This window comes from Mercenaria mercenaria, chromosome 1 (assembly GCF_021730395.1).
Source record: "Mercenaria mercenaria strain notata chromosome 1, MADL_Memer_1, whole genome shotgun sequence".
NCBI lineage: Eukaryota > Metazoa > Mollusca > Bivalvia > Venerida > Veneridae > Mercenaria > Mercenaria mercenaria.
The window spans coordinates 110061789-110082614 of record NC_069361.1 but is presented as its reverse complement, the minus strand read 5'-3'; the positions used below and the strand labels follow the sequence as shown (position 1 = coordinate 110082614).

Here is a 20826-nt window from a genome sequence, read left to right as displayed (position 1 = left end):
AATTGTATGTCATATGTATGTTATGCAAAGAAAAATAAACGGGGTTACCCAGCTGGGGACTCAAAAAAAAAAAAAAAAAAAAAAAAAAAAAGGAACGCTTGGGCCTAGTGTCAGGAAAATTGATAGGTTGGTCATGATCAGCAGATGACCCCTATTGATTTTGAGGTCATTAGGTCAAAGGTCAAGGTCACATTGGCCAGGAACAGTTTAACGGTTTCTGATCTTCTTGTCCAAAACCACAGAGCCTAGGGCTTTGATATTTGGTATGAAGCATCATATAGCGGTCCTCTGCCAAGACGATTCAAATTATTTCCCTGGGGTCTAATATGGCCCCGCCCCGTGGTCACATGGTTTATATAGACTTATATAGGGAAGAACTTGGAAAAACCGCTTGTCCAAAACCACAGGGCCTAGGGCTTTGGTATTTTGTATATGACATCATCTAGTGGTCTTCTACTAAGATTGTTCAAATTATCCCCCTAGGATCAAATATGGCCCCGCCCCAGGGGTCACATGGTTTACATAGACTTGTATAGGGAAAAACTTTGAAAATCTTCTTGTCCAAACCACAAAGACTAGGGCTTTCAGATTTGTAATGTAGCATCATCTAGTGATTCTCTACCAAGTTTGTTCAAATTATCCCCCTAGGGTCAAATATGACCCCGCCCTGGGGGTCACATGATTCATATAGACTTATATAGGGAAAAGCTTTTAAAATCTTCTTGTCAATAACCTACAACATTTAAATTTTGACCACATGTACGGTTTTGAGTGGCAAGATGAACCTTGACCTGAGTTGACCTTGATTTTGACCTAGTGACCTACTTTCACATTTCTGTACCTACAGCCTTCAAATTTGGACCACATGCATAGTTTTGTGCACCGAAAAAAATTTTGACCTTGACATTGACCTAGTTTCACATTTTTGAAGGTACAGGCTTGAAATTTGGACCACATGCATAGTTTTGTGTTCCAAAATGAAATTTGACCTTGATTTTGACCTAGTGACCTACTTTCACATTTCTCAAGCTACAGCCTTCAAATTTGGACCACATGCATAGTTTTGTGTACAGAAAAAATTTTGACCTTGACATTGACCTAGTGACCTACTTTCACATTTTTGAAGGTACAGGCTTGACCACATGCATAGTTTTGTGTACTGAAATGAACTTTGATCTTGAGATTGACCTAGTGACCTACTCTCACATTTCTGATTGTACAGACTTCAGATTTGGACCGCATGCATATTTTTGTGTTCTGAATTGAAATTTGACATTGATTTTTACCTAGTACCTACTTTCACATTTCTCAAGCTACAGCCTCCAAATTTGAAGCGCATGCATATTTCTGTCTACCGAAATGAACTTTGACCTTGATATTGATCTAGTGACCTACTTTCACATTTCTCAAGCCACAGCTTTCAAATTTGGACCACATACACATTATTTTGTACCGAAATGAAATTTGACCTTGATTTTGACCTTGAAATTTGGAACATTCAAAAATGGCTCAGTGGATGGCACCAAGATCACTTTGTAATCTCTTGTTAGGTTAATAGGTTAAAGGTCAATGTCAGATTAAAACCAGAATGGTAGAACTTTTGTTTACAGTGAGCATATAATTTCTGTTCCTTGTGCAATTACTAAATGCATCAAGGGGGGCATTTCGTGTTCGACGAGCTCTTGTTTTATTAGGGATGGGAACGTATACTGAAATCAATATTCGAATATTCGGTTTGCCATATTCGAATATTCAGTTTGTTTTAATCGGAGCTTTAAATTCTTATTAAGTGATTGGCATATACACATTGTATTCCTTTGTATAAAGCGTGAATCATCGTACGTAACAAGGCCTAACCCGCCGACCCTAGTGTTTTATTTGACGATTCTGTCAGTGTAATCATGAACATATTTAACTAATTCAGTGTTTTACCTTAAAAAAGATACAAAAAAAATCAAATCGATTATAACTTAGACCGTCGCAACTTTATCTAAAAGTAGCAAGTCGTCCCATTTAAGCACGTGTCGCACTGTTGTATTACTGCCGCCATTTTGAAAATTTTCAATCGGCAAGTAAAAAGCAAGTATGGCAGACTTAAACCTCCTTCAACACGATCTTATACATCAATCATATGTTACTTCTTGCTTTATTAGAAACTACTTCAAAATTTATTTCGAATACGGCCGAATTCGAATGAAAATCGATTCTGCGGACGGTCTGAAATGTCGTACAAAATATTGTAAAAAGATCAACAATATCTACAAGTTTGGTATTGTTTTCGAAAAAAAAGTTCTAAAACTTGCTACATAAAACAGGCGCCAATAAAAAATGAACAAACGATAAAAGGTATTATACGCCTTATACAAACTGTTAACCCGTAACGATGACCTCAGCTAATTATGCATTGCAATTTTCTTGTTAATTGGACAATTTTTGACATGCATCTGACATATTTACGCCTGTTGCAAACTGTTAATCCGTAGTATTGTTAAATATATATACAATAATTTACGAATACTCGAATTTGATTTTCATATTCGAATATTAGACCGATTTGCGGATATTCGAATATTCGTTCCCATCCCTATTTTTTATCAGTTATAATCCGCAATGACAGTTAAGATACAATGGCAACTTTCCAACTTTTAATGGCGGATAAATATCCCAAGGAGCATTACTTCAGGCGAGGCAAGCAACAGAATAGATCCACTGACCTACGATGCAGCTGGCTTCCTCATATAACTAAAGCAAGAACTGAACCCGCAGAAATGTTCCGTATGTGGTCTGATGTAGAGACTTTAACAAATAATGCAGATCAGAGACTTGTTAGTTGTACAACTTTCTATGCACAGAGCCATATAACATATAGTTTACAAAAAAAAACTCTTAGCTAACAGGTACTGCATAAGTAGCTAAATTTGCAGGTCAAAAATTTTGTGAAATCCTTACCCATATATTACGCAAGCTGAACACAGGCCGCCGAAAACTGAAGGGCCAAAGCTAAGTTTAATTAACCTTACTTGACTTTTATGATACATGTTAGTGAACGTGGATATCTAAGCTGATATTTTCTTGATATTGTGGATTTCACAAACATTTCCACATTGCAAACCTTTCTGCTTATACAGTAAATATATATTACTACTGAATAAAAGCTTAATGTTGCTAACCTTTGGTACTTTATTATTCTTCAGCTCTCTGACTTTATTCCCCTGTGCTACTATCTTGTTGTTTAGATCATCTATAAGTTTACTCTTGTTGCTCTCCTGTTTTACATCCTTGTTACTGTCACTGCCAGGCTTGGAACCAGCCACATGTGCGCCAGGTTTCCACTCCTTGCCAGTAGCAGACTTGTACTCGGTTTTCAGTGCCAGAAGATTCTTTACGGCAGCATCAACCTCATCCTGCAACAGAAACAACTGTATGTATGTAAAATCTTACTGATATGGAAGGGTTTCTGCAAGGTCTGTCTGTGGTAGCTTTATTCTCCACAAAGTTCAGCACAAAAGCATCAATTCAATCAGTACGAGTTTCTGTTTACTGAGAACCATTATGTCTCATTCTTCAACGCCTCTTTCTCAGTAAGCATTACAGTAAGTGGTTTGTTGAGAACAGATTTTTACTGGTAAGACAATCCAGTAACTTTAATAATTTCACAGACTACTGTTAACACTTTCAAAAACATGGTATTAAATCTGATAAGAAAGACAATCAACTGAGGATTAATGATTCAGTCTCCTCACTTGTTACATGAAAGAATTAGAAATGTACCTATAGAACATAGATCCCAATACTATGTGGTTAGGACACAGAAGATCGTGTCCTTGGAGTGAAACATTTGGACTGATCCATAAGTAAGACCTTCATATCTGAGTTAGGGGTCTAAGTCAAGCAATATTTATAGGTTATTAGCTTTGTATTGGGACATATGCACAAGTTCTTCAGCGAAAATAATGCATGACTTTAGGAGCGCAATATTCTTCCCCTAAAGAATGAGTGCAAATTTCCCGATGCAAAGATAATAACCTTTTTATTACATACACATCTACACATATAAATGTAATGTAAATATTATGAATTTGTTCAAGAGCCTTAATAGGACTGACAAAAAAAATACAGCACTAAATAAAACAAGAGCTGTCGGAGGATAGCAACGCTCGACTATTCAACAGCCTTGTCGATTGATTGAATACAAAAGTCGAAAAAGGGGCATAATTAAAAAAAGCAAAAAAGGGTTATGGAACCTGCATAGTGCTTACCAGCTCATGACAGTGGACAAGTGTGTAAAGTTTCAATCCATTCCTATTAGTGGGTACTGAGATACCAGCTTACATATAAGAATTTAACCCAAAACTCCTAAGTTTAAAAAGGGGCATAATTTTGTAAAATGCAAAGTTGAGTTATTGACCCTTCGACTGCATGTCATATCATGACAGTGAACAAGCATGTGAAGTTTCAATCCTTTCCCATTAGTGGATACTGAGATACCAGCTTACATACAAAAACTTAACCAAAAATTTCTATGTTGAAAAAAGGGACATAATTTTGTAAAAAAGCAAAATAAAGTTATAGGACCTGCTTTGTGCATGTCAGATCATGACAGTGAACAAGTGTTTGAAGTTTCAATCCATTCCAGTTAGTGAGTACTGAGATACCAGCTTACATACAAAACCTTAACCAAAAAATTTTAAGTCGAAAAAGTGGCATAATTTTGTAAAAAAGCAAAATAGAGTTATGGAACCTGTGCAATGTAAGTCAGTTTATCACATTTAATAAGTGTGTGAAGTTTCAATCCATTCCCACAAGTGGTTACTGAGATACCAGCTTACATACAAAACCTTATCCAAAAATTTTTAAGTCAAAAAACGGGCATAATTTTGTAAAAAAGCAAAATAGAGTTATGGAACCTGTGCAATGTAAGTCAGTTTATCACAGTGTATAAGTGTGCGAAGTTTCAATCCATTCCCACAAGTGGTTGCTGAGATACCAGCTTACATACAAAAACTTAACCAAATCGGGACGTGGACGCCGACGCGGACGCCGATGCATGGGCGAGTCCAATAGCTCTACTATTCTATGAATAGTCAAGCTAAAAAGTAGTGCAAATTACGTCACGCACCCGATATGAAATTCAGGCGTCAGTGTATGGAAAAAATATGTAATAGTTATATTATGTGTGAGAGTGTGTTACGAAGATATATCAGAGCTAGGGGTACATCAAGGGTATTTTTCTCTGCACGTATCATCGAGGTTGGTAGGCCGAGACAGGTATGTGAGAGAACTAAAGTGTCTGTAGGACACAGGGTGTGCCCCCCACTGGTACATTTGTCACAAATAAGGGGCAATAATTCAAATGTTTGCAGTCTTAATGGGGTATAGCCTCAACAAACATTTTATGAAAAGGGTTCATTATTCTAGGCCCTATACTTTTTGAGCTATGAGCATCACAAACAAAAAATCTACTATTTTGGCTATTTCAAGGGCCATAACTCTGTAATAAGAGTAAGATTCTCCAGAAGAATGCCAAGTGTGCAAGGCCACATCATGATAAAGACTCCTGCAAGGTTTCCTGAATTTACATCTAATACTTTTTGAGCTAGGCACATAATTAGGTGAAAAAGTGTATTTTTTTACTATTTCAGGGGCCATAACTTTAAAAATAGGGGGTAGAACCAGACAAACAAGAGCTGTCACAGGAGACAGCGCGCTCGACTATTTCGATGCTCGATAGTGAAACTGGGCACATCTGAAGAAACCTGAGCTGTCACTGGAGTGTTTAATGACTCCAATTGTGGATGAAGATATTGCACAATAGCCTGAGTCTATGTCAAAAATATCAACTTAAAGTAATAAGAGAGGTAAAGATAAAATGTATCAAAATACTATGTAAGTATATCCTAAGCAAAAAGGGGTATAATTCATTAAATATTGGTGCCAGAGTTATGCACCTTGTGTCATATGGTGTGGGTGATGATGTTGAACAACTAATTTAAGTTTGAATCAAATCCATTCAGTAATAACAGAGACAGAGTGAAAGTGCATCAAAACTTTAACCTGAAATTCTAAGAAAAAAGGGGAAATAATTAATGAAAAATTGGTGCCAGAGTTATGCACCTTGCGTCATATGGTGTGGGTGATGATGTTGAACAACTATTTTAAGTTTGAATCAAATCCATTCAGTAATAACAGAGACAGAGTGAAAGTGCATCAAAACTTTAACCTAAATTTCTAAGTAAAAAGGGGAAATAATTCATGAAAAATTGGTCCCAGAGTTATGCACCTTGTGTCATATGATAAAGGTAATGATGTGGAACAAATGTTTAAGTTTGAATCAGATCCATTCAGTAATAACAGAGATAGAGTGAAAGTGCATAAAACTTTAACCTGAAATTCTAAGTAAAAAGGGGAATAATTCATGAAAAATTGTGCCAGAGTTATGCATCTTGTGTCATATGATGTGGGTGATGATGCTGAACAACTATTTTAAATTTGAATCAAATCCATTCAGTAATAACAGAGGTAGAGAGAAAGTGCACCAAAACTTTAACCTGAAATTCTAAGTAAAAAGGGGGAATAATTCATGAAAAAATGGTGCCAGAGTTATGCACCTTGCGTCATATGATGTGGGTGATGATGTTGAACAACTTTAAACTTTGAATCAAATCCATTCAGTAATAACAGAGATAGAGTGAAAGTGCATCAAAACTTTAAACCTGAAAATCTAAGTGAAAAGGGGGAATAATTCATAAAATATTGGTGCCAGAGTTATGGCCCTTATTTCAGATGATGTGGATGATGATGAGGAATAAGTATTTCAATTCTGAATCAAATCCATCAAGTAATTACAGAGATAAGTTGAAAAAAGAGAAAGTGTAAAAAAACTTTAACCAAGGTGGGGAAGCCGAAAGACGCTGATGCCGACGCCGGGGCGAGTAGGATAGCTCTCCTTATACTTCGTATAGTCGAGCTAAAAATTAGAGGTGTGCAACTTTATATCATGATAAAGACTTATGCAAGTTTTCAACCATTTATATTAATTAGTATTTGAGCTAGGTGCGTCACAAGGTGAAAATGTACATTTTTGACTATTTCAGGGGCCATAACTCTGAAAATAGGGGGCGGACCCAAATGAAAAATAGGAGGTGCGTGAGTTCATATCATGATTAAGACTCATGCAAGGTTTCATGAATCTATATCTAATACTTTTTGAGCTAGGCGTGTCACAAGGTGAAAATGTGCATTTTTGACTATTTCAGGGGCCATAACTCTAAAAATAGGGGGCGGAGCCAGATGAAAAATAGGGGGTGCGCAAGTTCATATCATGATAAAGACTCATGCAAGGTTTCATGAATCTATATCAAATACTTTTCGAGCTAGGCGTGTCACGAACTTCAGACAGATGGATGCACGGACGGACGCACGGATAAGACCAAATCTATATGCCCCCACCCTCATAGGGATGGGGGGACACAAAAATACCGAGATGTACCCCTAGCTCTGATATATCCTTGTAACACACGAGCATTACATATTATAACTGTTTTATCGCATAGTTTTATCATTACAATTTATTTATTATTTTCATTTATAGATCTATCATTTAAATTTATTTTTATAATTATTTTTACACTTATGATTCCCTTTCTGCACCTCACTGACTGAAACCCAGAAATGTTCTGTTTTAGAAAATGTGTTCCCCAGGTGAAAGTATCCAACAGATTTCTACAGTCGTATTTACACTTTGCATTTCATTGGCCAAACGCGTATCTCGGAGTCTAATTTGCTTCAGCGCCCAAATAGTATTTTTCATTTCAGTGCGCTATCTCATGCTGTATAGCTACGTAAACGAGAATAAGCAATCAGAAATAAAACAACCTAAAAAACAACAAAAAAACGGAGTATCAAAAATCAAAATATGTCAGATTCCGATTTAAAATTAGATGATGGACAGGACATATTTTCATCTCAGGTTCTTGACGAGATTGAAAGTATGCAAGAAGACGATAAAGTGTTGTTGCAAGCTCTAGATTTATTTGAAAACCAGGAATTGTTTGACTTGTCAGATTCTCAGTTTAAAAATCTTGTAGAGGATTGTACCAGTGCAGACATTTTTGGTAGTTTTACGTTGAAACTAATGACTGGAGAAAATTGTGAACTGTTAGGTGTGGATACACATTCTGAAAATCGCTTTGGGAAAACTACCAAAACTGAAGATTTTGACGTTCTGATCAAGGACCAGAAATCTAGTAACACCGAGAGGAGTACAAAGTGGGCCACCTCCGTATTTGAGGCTTGGAGATCCGTTCGGAAACTGGACGGAGAGGAAATTCCACCATTCGAGGAATGCGATATCAACACTCACCTTTCACGGTAAGTCAAAAAGCACATGTACCTTTGTTTCAATTAAAATGCAATAAAGATGTAGCATTGTGAATTATACAGGTTTGTTGAAGTGACAAGATCAGTTGCAAACGCTTTGAGATTTGGCTGCGACTGCATTCTATATAGATTGGAGCCTATTCATTGTAGACTGGATATTTCGAACTAGCCCAACAGTATCTAGTTTTTGCTGAATGAACTCCAAATGTTGTTGAAAAATATATTTGTGGTCACTTGCAAATGGCATTCTTAGGATATATATTTTGACATACATTTTTATCTAACTCATCCTTAATAGAGTTTTATTTGGCAAGATAGTTTTAAACTAGACATTCCTGAATTAAGGGTTCAGATGGTGATTAATATAGTTTTAAGAATCTCACTTTTCATGTTTAATGGCTTAAAAATGTACTTTTCCAATTGTAAAAATATGGCAAAATTACGATTTCGAAAAATGGTACTTTTCGGAAATTTTTCAACTTTCTTGGATGGAAATGTACGTTGTTAGACAAAATAAATCGACGGCCAGGTTGATTTAGATTTGTAACTGGTAAAATTAAGTTTTAATGAAGTAAAGCACATTGTTATATTGTGCAATTCTGTTTAGATTTTTGAGTTCATGGAAAGTACAATGTTAATATGTTTTTATACTTGCAGTTTTGTGGTAGAAGCAAGAAAGCACCTGGATCGCTATATAATATTGTCTGTGAACTCTTGAGAAATCTTCGATCTTCTGGCATCTATGATAAAAACTTCTTGGATAAGACTAACCCACAATACGCGAGGTTCCGCAAGGTACTAGATGCTCAGATGAAAAAGCTGACAAAGGATGGGTTAGGTATTGGTCAGAGGGAGGCAAAACCAGTCAATAAAGAAGATGAAAAGATTTTGTGGTCTAAAGGTGTATTTGGGAACAGCTCATCTGTTGCTCTTCAGCATACCATGTAAATTTTATGGATTAAGGGCTTTTGATGAACACCGTACATTAAACTGCAACCAATTTGCAATCGGGAGTGACGAAAATGGTTGTTACATGGAGTTTAAAGGTACAAATAGTAAAAAATACAATGCAGGATTAAAACACAGGAGTATTGAACCAAAAATTATAAGACATATTATGATAAAAATAGTGGAATTGTTGACTTTTATGAGCAGCATCTGAATGCATTGGGGTTTTCGGGTCCATTTTATCGGCGGCCTTTAAACAAATCCGAGGGACAATGGCGTTACGGGGAACAAGTTGTTGGAATTAATAAGTTAAAAACTTTCATGAAAGACATTTGTTCGTCTGCAGGTTTTAGAAGGTAGATACACAAACCATAGTGGTAAGAAAACATGTGCCACAACACTACCAAGGAGGAATTCCCGAGGAAGAGATTATGAAACAAACTGGTCACAGATCCACTACCAAGGTTAGGAAATACCAAAAACCGTCTCCCGCAATGCCTCAGGCAGAACTGCACGGGACTAGGAGGAGGTCTGCCCCCAGACATGTAGCATGCCAGGCCCACCAGAAATTAGTATGTAATAAAACCTGTTTCATGCACTTAAATATGAAGGCACAAGAAACTACTGTTTTAAAGGAGTTGTGGAGGGGGAGGGTAAATGCGAGTGTGTGTTATTCTAAAATTTTCATGTAAGCATAAAAACAGTTACAGAGTGGACACAATTTTATGTTCACACAAGGATATACAATATATACTGAAGCAAACACAGATGCAACCCCACACAGACAAGGGTAACACTATATGCCCCTATCTTCTAATGAATTTCACATGAAACATAACACAAGTATGTTCTACCTTTGGAACTTTCTTGGCTTTCAGATCTCTCACTGTATTTCCTTGTGCAACTATCTTCTCATTGATCTCATCAGCCCCTCCCCCAGCAGATGGTGCACTGGCTGCAGGTTTACTGGCAGTTGCTGGTTGTTGACCTGGCTTCCAATCTTTGCCAGTGGCTGTCTTATAGTCTGCTTTCAGGGCCAGCAAGGTCTTTACTGCTGCATCAATTTCAGCCTAAAAATGCCAAAAAAAGTTAAATACTGGGATAAATCATTTCTGATTACACAAGGTTAGAGTCATTTTAATTGTCAACAATGTAACTTTAAAAACAAAATCTTTGGTAGTGTGCAGATATGTGTCCACAGGACACTGGTGCCCCCATTTCCTGTTACTATAAAAGGTTTCATAACTATAGCTGGCACATTTTTTAAGATATATGCAATGCAAAATATCATTTTATATGCATTTTTCACTATGTCAAGTACCATAACTCTGGTATGACTAAGAAAAATCCCAAACAGAACACCAGGTGCACAACTTCATATGCTATATTACAATCCTCTATGTTTTAAGACTCTTAAGTCAAACACTTTTTGACACAAACCTATTTTTAACTAAATCAAGGGCCGTAACTCTGGTCTGACAAACAGAAATAAAACAAGAGCACCGCCTTGCGGGTGCTGACGCTCATCTGATTTTTTTTGTGTAATAGAAATATTGTCCTACCCATGATTTTCTAAGTCTAAAAAGGGCCATCATTCTTGCAAAAAGCAGGATAGAGTTATGTTTCTTGATGTACAGTGTCCACTTATGATGGTGAAAAACTGTTGCAAGTTTTAAAGCAATAGCTTTAATAGTTTATGAGAAAAGTTGACTTAAACATAATACTCAACCAAGAAAATGATTTTCTAAGTCCAAAAGGGGCAATAATTATTGCAAAAAGCAGGATGGAGTTATGTTGCTTGCTGTACAGGGTCAGCTTATGATGGTGAACAAGTGTTGCAAGTTTCAAAGCAATAGCTTTGATAGTTTAAGAGAAAAAGTTGACCTAAACATAAAACTTAACCAAGAAATCTGATATTTTCTAAGTCAAAAAGGGGCCATAAATCTTGCAAAAAGCAGGACGGAGTTATGTTTCTTGCTATACAGGGTCAACTTATGATGGTAAACAAGTGTTGCAAGTTTTAAAGCAATAGCTTTGATAGTTTAGGATAAAAGCTGACCTAAACATAAAACTTAACCAAGAAAACTGATTTTCTAAGTCCAAAAGGGGCAATAAATCTTGCAAAAAGCAAGATGGAGTTATGTTTCTTGACGTACAGGGTCAGCTTATGATGGTGAACAAGTATTCCAAGTTTCAAAGCAATAGCTTTGATAGTTTAGGAGAAAAGTTGACCTAAACATAAAACTTAACCAAGAAATCTGATATTTTCTAAGTACAAAAGGGGCCATAAATCTTGCAAAAAGCAAGATGGAGTTATGTTTCTTGCTATACAGGGTCAGCTTATGATGGTGAACAAGTATTCCAAGTTTCAAAGCAATAGCTTTGATAGTTTAGGAGAAAAGCTGACCTAAACATAAAACTTAACCAGGCAACGCCGACGCCGACGCCGACGCCGACAACCGCTCAAGTGATGACAATAACTCATCATTTTTTTTCAAAAAATCAGATGAGCTAAAAACGAAAACCCCAGGTGCAAAACTTCACATACTGAATAATATTCCTGTTATGTTTCATTACCCTAGGTCAAATACCTTTTAAGAAATGTGCCATGCAAACTTTTATGCCCAGTTAGACCAAGACATAGGCCATAACTCTGGTCTGGCTAAGTGAAATCTCAAACAAAACCCCAGTTGCAAAACCTAACATTTCAATATTCAACTTATTCCTGTAATTCTAGGTCAAATACTGTTTGAGATACAAATTTTGGTCAGAAACCACCATTTCAAAAAAAAGTACAGGAAACTTACTGGGAATGAGGTAAGTGTATACCTGGGAATAAGGTAATGTTAGTCAGTTCTGATTGATTCGTCATGTAAACAAACCAAAGAAGTGATTATTTAAAAATAAACAAGAGGGTCATGATGATCCTGGATCGCTCACCTGAGTAATATGAGCTACATGTTTCAAATGTCAAACTGATGATAAAATATTAAGAAAGTCAGTAGGTCACATTCATGGTCAATGAAATTCAGTTTTACTATTTGTGTGCAAAACTGTGTATGTCATCAAAATTTCAAGGCTGTGTCTTAAAAAACAAGAAAGTAGGTCAGTAGGTCAAGGTCACAGTCAAGTGACATCATATGACTTGGGGTCATCAGGTAATTATAATTAAACAGTCTTGGAAATAGGATCAGATGATTTTTTAAGTATTTTTCCTATATAACTCACATAATAACTAAGTGACCCCAGGGTTGGGCCTCTTTTAACCCCAGGGGCATAATTTGGTAGAGGACTACTAGACAATGTATCATACCAAATATCAAAAGCCTAGGTCGTATGGTTTCAGACAAGAAGATTTTTAAAGCTTTTTCCTATATAAGTCTATATAAAACTTGGGACCCCCAGGGCAGGGCCTCTTTTCATCCAAGGGGTACAATATGAACAATTTTGGTTGAGGACCATAAGACAATGCTACAAACCAAATATCAAAGGTCTAAGTGGTTTCAGACAAGAAGATTTTTAAACTTTTTTTCCTATATAAGTCTATGTAAAACTTGGAACCCCCGGAGCGGGCCACATTTCATCCTAGGGGGATAATTTGAACAATCTTGGTAGAGGACCACTAGATGATGCTACATACCAAATATCAAGGCCATAGGCCATGTGGTTTTGTACAAGAAGATTTTCAAAGTTTTCCCTATATAAGTCTATATAAACCATGTGACCCCTGGGGCGGGGCCATATTTGACCCTAGGGGGATAATTTGAACAATCTTGGTAGAGGACCACTAGATGATGCTACATACCAAATATCAAAGCCCTAGGCCATGTGGTTTTGTACAAGAAGATTTCCCTATATAAGTTTATATAAACCATGTGACCCCCGGGACGGGGCCATATTTGACCCTAGGGGGATAATTTGAAAAATTTTGATAGAGGACCACTAGATGATGCTACACACCAGATATCAAAGCCATAGGCCCTGTGGTTTTGGACAAGAAGATTTTTAAAGTTTTTTTTTCTTTCGTTTGCCATGGCAACCAGAGTTCTGCATGGAATTCAATTCTTTGAATAATTTTGAAAGGGAGCCACCCAAGAATCATTCCTGTGAAGTTTGGTGTAATTCTGCCCAGTGGTTTTCAAGAAGATTTTTTTAGGAAATTGTTGACGGATGACGCACGACTGACGACGCACATCAAGCGGTCACAATAGCTCACCTTGTCACTTTGTGACAGTTGAGCTAAAAAGAAATTGTTTACTGCATTTACAGTATTTCATTATACATTTTGATAAAATCTGCTACATTTTATATGTATTGGAAAGAAGTATTATCAAACAAATTTCTCCCACCATGCCAACGATGTATACAGACGGTCATCTCATTCACAAGAAAATTACTTAAATAAAGTATCACAATTTATATGATTTTTGTCTGATATTTTGGTGGAACTAAGATAGTTCTTGAACAAGAGCTGTAACTAATGGTGACAAATGCCCCTGAAGCACCTTGACCTTTGACCTTGACCTTTGACCTGGTGACCCCAAAGTCAGTAGGGGTCGTGTACTCAATTAAGTACTATCAGCAAGTTAAGTTTGAAGGTCCTTGGTGCAGTGGTTCGCGAGTAAAGTGCCTTCATGCAAAAAGTTAACATTGGCCCCTGTGACCTTGACCTTTGACCCCAAAGTCAGAAGGGGTCGTGTACTCAATAAGTACTATCAGCATGTGAAGTTTGAAGGTCCTGGGTGCAGTGGTTCACGAGTAAAGTGCCTTCATGCAAAAAGTTAATGTTGTGACTAATGAACTAACAAACGAACGGACGGACAGTTGAAAACTAATATGCCTCCCTTCGGGGGCATAAAAATGTGATTAGATATCAATGTTTCAATTTATGTAAGGCCAAACATGCCATAATGTTATAATGGAAGATTATGGGAAAACATTTGGTGGTCTCTAACCTATATGTTGCAAAATGTAATTTCTGGCATATTTTAGCAGTGACCAACATGACTTGTTCAGATTTTATTAGAAAATAGTGGCCATCTTTATTATAGTAGTTATGGTGGATACCCTCTACACTCTCATTTAAATGAGAAAGTTTAACACATACAGACAAAGTCATCAATTATTTATGGAACAGGTTGTAACAGGTTGTGTTAATTTTACACACTTTATCAGCTTTCTTGGCCTTCAAATCTCTCACTGTATTCCCTTGTGCTGCAATCTTCTCATTGATCTCATCAGCCCCTCCCCCAGCAGATGGTGCACTGACTGCAGGTTTACTGGCAGTTGCTGGTTGTTGACCTGGTTTCCAATCTTTGCCAGTGGCTGTCTTATAGTCTGCTTTCAGGGACAGTAATATCTTCACTGCAGCATCAACTTCTGGCTGTAAATAGATATATACATAATTTAACAGTAAACTTGGAATTTCAATGCGATTAATATATTTCAGCTAATGATTACTGTTTCTTGTATATCTGACCTGGGTTTCCTGTGATCTCAACATTGCAGGAAAAACTCCATCTCACATCGTGGTGATGTAAGACGACTCTTGAGCTATAACTGACATAAAAGAATTAACAACAAAGTAGTAATTTCCTGCAGTAATTATTATTGTTGCTGTTTTACCCCATACAATTATAGGCCATAAACGACCAACTTTCCGTAAGCCAGCTGGATGACTTCCTCACATGAATAATACAATAATCAGTGTTTCAGCCATGATGAACAAGTTGATTTTACGAACGGGGCGAGTGCTTATCTACCAATGCAAAATGTTTAGAATCATTTGCTCTACTTCTGCAATAAATTGTTCTTCCAGGCAAAAATATATATCCTTTTTTTTCCAAATACATTTAACCAATATAGTTATTAGCTATAACTGTTTAAGAGCATGACTGTATGTAAACATACATGATTTCATTGTACTCCAGACCAGGATCAATAAACATGATAACTGCCAATGTCCTTTTTTTTTTCAAGAACTGTAAAAATTTCTAGCCAGTATATGCATTTATAATGTGCTTATTATATAGTCATTCTGCAAATATAAACAAGAGCACAAGTGCCATCGCTCGTCTGCAAGTGCTGGACAGTATGTAAGAAAGTGTTACAGTTCAGAATTTCTAAGTACAAGAAGGGCCATAATTCTTACAAAGTGCATGTTAAGAGTTATGATTCTTGGATTATATGGTCATCTAATGATGTAAAATAAGTGTGCAAAGTTTCAAAGCTGTAGCTCTTATAGTTTCGGAGAAAAGGTGAACCAAACAAAATTTTTAACCAAGAAACTCAAATTTTCTAAGTACAAAAAGGGCCATAATCTTACAGTTTTTGAGACAAGATGGACCTAGACAAAAATTTTAACCAACGCTGACGCTGACGATAAAATGATGACAATACCTCGTAGAGTTTTTTCAAAAATCAGACAAGCTAAAAACAAAACTCCAACCTTGAAAGCCTTGGCTGCCTTCAGATCTCTGACTTTGGTTCCCTGTTCTGTGATCTGATCATTAAGCCGGGTAACATCAGTGGCTCCTGGCTGTGCTGGGGGTATTTCTTCTTGTGGGGACTTCTCTGCAGCCTTGCCTTTCTTACTTTGAGCTTTCTGAAACAGTAACATAATTCTTTTCAGTGACTAATGTATTTAGACGATTTTCAATCATTACTGAAGCATAAAGAGTAGTTGTTATTTCCCAGAGGGCTACTTGGTCCAGGGAAGAATGTTGCTAACCTAAAATTATTAACGCACCCCCACCACCAAATTGTCCTATTAATGGTGGGGAAAATAATGATTTTAGCTCGAGTATATACAGTATATGGAATGCTATCCTACTGGCCATAGCATTTATTTTCAAGCACTTAAACAGACAGTGAAGTGTTTAAGTAGATGACAATCATGACATTGTTTTTTTATGGTTAATTCCTAAAAGCCAAACCAAACATAATTTTGAGAGTTGTTCCCTATCACTATATAGCACCTGAACCAATTATTTCTTCTGTCAAAGAGACAATCCATCAATACACATAAAAGTTATGGAGCAGAAACATTTTTTACTTGACCTTCATTAGTGACCTTGACCTTTGACCTACAAGCATAAGTCATGTATGTGCATAATTAACAAACTGCCCTCTATCACACACACTAAGTTTTATGAACCTAGCTTGTATACTTTTTGAGTTATTGCAGGATCCAGATTTGCAGACTGACAGATGGAGAGTTTTTATTTGCTATAAGTCATGATCATGAACAAATCTGACAAATAGAACAATAAGCTGATTACTGTCACTGTGTAATATTGTTCCTACATATCCTTTGACTTATCAGAGGGTGTCACTTACATGCGAAATCATTTTTCTGACTAAAAATGGAAGTTACAGGAAGAACTTCGGTCATTTATGGGAAGTTAAAGTATTCATATGCTGTAAAATTGTTTGTTTGTTTGTTTTGGGTTTAACGCCATTTTTCAACAGTATTTCAGTCATGTAATGGTGGGCAGTTAACCTAAATAGTGTTCCTGGATTCTGTACCAGTACAAACAAGTAACTGCCAACTTCCCCATATGAATCATCAGAGGTGGAGGATGAATGATTTCAGACACATGTCTTTTATCCAATCGTCATGGAGAACAAATGCCCCACCCGGGGATCGAACTCACGACCCTGTGATCTGTAGACCAACGCTCTCCCCTGTAAAATTGTCTCATGCCTAAAACTATTATTAGCAACATTTCTGTGTTGTGTGTAAATGTACCCTTTTACAAATTAAAAGCTACAGAAGACCAGGCTGAGTAGTGGTTCCACAATCAGCGTTTTTTTTCACCAAAATATTCGGCGAAATTCGGCCCCATTCCCCCCTCAAAATAGTATATTTTTTTCCCCTTTCCGACGCCTAAAATTCCCCTCCGAAAATAAAAAAAAATTCCAATCAATTAAATCATTAATGCACTAGTTTATTTTATTTATTTTCATATAGAAAACAGTTCACCGCGGTATCTCGCATTTTGTTTACATCGACACCGGTTGGAGTAACTTCTCTTGATAAATCAGAATCATCGAAGCGCTTTATTATTCTGCACAACAACGCTGTTGAATGTTAGTCTGTAAATGATTTGCATTCTATTTGTTTTGCCGGGTAGTGTTGAGTTTTCCATCTTCTAGTCAGTCAGGATTTGATTTTATGCTTTGGGAAGGGACTAGTCCAACGCATACATTGTTTTTTACAGTTTGTTTTTATTGTGACAGGTCAAATGTAACAGTGACTGCAAATGTCAGACTTTGACAGAAATAAAAAAAAAACAGCCACTCACCGATTTGTTTTAGAAGGGACCTAATGTCTGTTGTAAATTTTGGTAGTCTAATGGATGTCTTACCCTTTCCACATTTGAAAAATTTATTTGGTTATGTGGTATGTTTATGCTACATTGTGTTATATGTCATGTCAGATGCTCTTATGGGCCCTGAATTTATCAATAAACTTGAAACTATAGTTTACTTTAACACAAATGAAAATTCCCCTTTTCTTAGTTTTACGTCGAATTTTTCCCCCTCCAAAGGGCACCGACCCCCTTCCCCAAAAACTGAAAAAAATCACTGCACAATTCTTATGATCACTTTTAATAGGATTATTGTAAAAGAATTAATTTTTGCCAGGGTTTAATTTTCACTATATTTGCGAGGCCCTACATCTCGCAAAAATTAATTCCCACATAAATATTCACCATTAGTATAATTCTAATTCAAGTAGGATACCGTTTTTACAACTTCGCTAAATTAAACCTCGTGAACAAACTCAAAATTTCAAATTCGCTTTTACAGTATCCCAATCAAAAGGAGTTTGACAAATAATGTTAGATATATTCTTACTTCTTTTTTGCTTGGTTCTTCTTTGTGTTTAGATCCAGATGTTGGCATTTCCTTCGTGTGTCCATCAGGAATAAGGAAGAGAACACAAGGACTCTCTTTGCCAGTGTAACGACTGAAACATAATATTGTAACAAGCTTATGAGGCATATAAAAATGTGGCTTTGTACTACCTGTCACAGTGTCAAAGACATTTTTCTGGTTCATATCTTCATTATCCAGATACATTTGTACTTAACTAATAGACAAAATATATATTTCCACAACAAATAGCTCTATTTTAGGACCGCATTTGAAAGATGCAATTTCTATTCTGATTCTCCATTGCCACTAAATGAAGAGGTAAAAGAATTTAGTAACTTGTGAAAAAAGTTTATTCATTTCATAAAAACTGAAATCTGAAACTGGAATTAAAAAACGTTACTCAAATTTTATTTAAATGATAATTTTTTTTGCAGTTTTTGAACAAACTAATTTACTGGTATACTTAAATCAATGGGAGTTCCTGTAACATCATCTATGACCAAAATAGATTTAGTATAACGTTACCTGACAGGTTCATAAGGTTGGTCACAGATGTAGTAGCCCCTCCTCTGTAACTGTATTATGTCCCCTTTCTTCAGAGTAGCCAGGTACGGGTCTCCCATCATGGTTAACTCTTCCTGATAAAAATATTTCAGTTAGAATGTTTGTTAGCAAAAAGGTAAATCAGCCTTCAAGCAAATATTGAAAGACATGTATCACAAACTGGTTCTGAAAATAAGAACTTCTTAACAGATAAAATCTGTAGATATTTTATTCTTTGTATCCTCTCCAAAACATTTTTAAACTAGAGCTATCACTAAAGGTGATGAATGTACCCCCCGCACACAAGATTGCATAATTATGTGGACTGTATGTATATAGACTGTATGTATACAGTATAGTAACAAAAAACAAAGTCCCATAACTATGCAGAATATTTATCTAAAAGAATGTAACATGCACCATGCACAACTAGGGTTGGTACTGATCACTTGTGTGAAGTTTCATTAAATTGTGTGCAAGGGTTTGGTAGATTAGGCACGCACAAGATTGCATATGCAGACTGTATGTAAATAGTATGTTAACAAGAAACAAAGTCCCATAACTCTGCAATTTTTGTCACTGAAAGAACCTAACATGCCTAACATGCAACTACTGTTGTTACTGATCACTGTGTGAAGTTTCATTAAATTGTGTCAAGGGGATGAGGAGAGATGGTGCGCACAAGATTGTGTCTATGTATATAGTATAGTAACAAAAAAACAAAGTCCCATAACTCTGCAAATTTTTAATTAAAAGAACCTAACATGCCCCATGCACAACTACTGTTGGTACTGATCACTTGTGTGAAGTTTCATTAAATTGTGTCAAGGGGATGAGGAGAGATGGTGCGCACAAGATTGTGTCTATGTATATAGTATAGTAACAAAAAAACGAAGTCCCATTACTCTGCAGATTTTTTTTCTAAAAGAACTTAACATGCCCCATGCACAACTACTGTTGGTACTGATCACTTGTGTGAAGTTTCATTAAATTCTGTCAAGGGGATAAGGAGAGAAGGTGCGCACAAGATTGCGTCTACGGACAGACGGCCAGTTATAGATTCCTGTGTATTTTTTTTTTATTTCTGACAAATGCCTTTTCTTAAGAATGTGGGAAGGAAGGGAAGAAAGGATACTAAGAGACAATGAAACTGAAACATTTTTTTTTTTTGGTGTGTGAGTGGAGTGAAGTGAGTGTGCTGGGGGGATTTCTATTCAGCATTTCTACATTCTCCCTTCTTCTTCACAGCAGAAAATAAATAACAAAATATATTTAAGAAAAACAAAATAAATAGAGGCTTGAAATCTAATTTGTATAAAAAATGTACTAAAAGAGGCATAATTTCTACAAAGTGATAGTAAGAGTTATGAAGTTCATGTCATTCAGAGTGGCAAGGAAGTGTGTGAAATTTCATTCAGTTGTGATATGTTATTATTGAGAAACTATGTCATTCAGTTGGTATTACAATGGAAATGAAAGTGTGACGTTTTATTTTGCTGTGATGTGTAGTAACTTAGACTGCCTTGCTGACAATCGCCAAAATAATTTTGTTGAAAAATGGCTTAGCACATAAAAAGGTGTAATTTCATCAAAAAGAAAGCAAGTTATTGGACATTTGCCACTTAGTATCATCATGGAGAAAGCAAATATGAAGTTTCTGTCTACAAACGATGCTGATGCCAGGGCTATTGCAATAGCTCTGGTGGCTTCCATCACGGTGAGCTTAAAATCAACTCTTCTTCTCAGAGTAATGGTTCTTCTAAATACATTAAATTTCACAAAATAGTTGTTTTTACCTTTGAGTTCTTATTCACATATTCTTTAAAATCTTCCTCCTTGCCCAGGATAGCCTTGGTGATGATGTGGTCATAGTGAACACAAACTGTTGGTGTAAACTGGCCTGCAGAATCTGATGTTTCTCCCAACCACGTTATCTTCTGAGTTTTCTTGTAGTCCTACAATTGCATAAATATGTTTTATACCACATGGTCTTTATTCTCACATCAGGTAAACCTGATAAATGCTTCCAAAACAGTAAACACTACTAAAGAAAGTACTGCCATACCCAGTCAA

General features: G+C 36.3%; 1 protein-coding gene across 1 annotated transcript in view; it reads right to left on the bottom strand.

Moving 5' to 3' along the window:
• LOC123526771 (bifunctional glutamate/proline--tRNA ligase-like) overlaps positions 1-20826 on the bottom strand; it is a 67122-nt gene that overhangs the window by 22989 nt on the left and 23307 nt on the right. The window contains exons 17-23 of the mRNA XM_053520355.1: positions 20550-20708; positions 18736-18848; positions 18190-18301; positions 15776-15931; positions 14495-14710; positions 10182-10397; positions 3171-3404 (exon numbers count right to left, since the gene is read on the bottom strand). Coding sequence (XP_053376330.1) covers positions 3171-3404; positions 10182-10397; positions 14495-14710; positions 15776-15931; positions 18190-18301; positions 18736-18848; positions 20550-20708 — 1206 coding nt within the window. The remainder of the gene's footprint in view (positions 1-3170; positions 3405-10181; positions 10398-14494; positions 14711-15775; positions 15932-18189; positions 18302-18735; positions 18849-20549; positions 20709-20826) is intronic.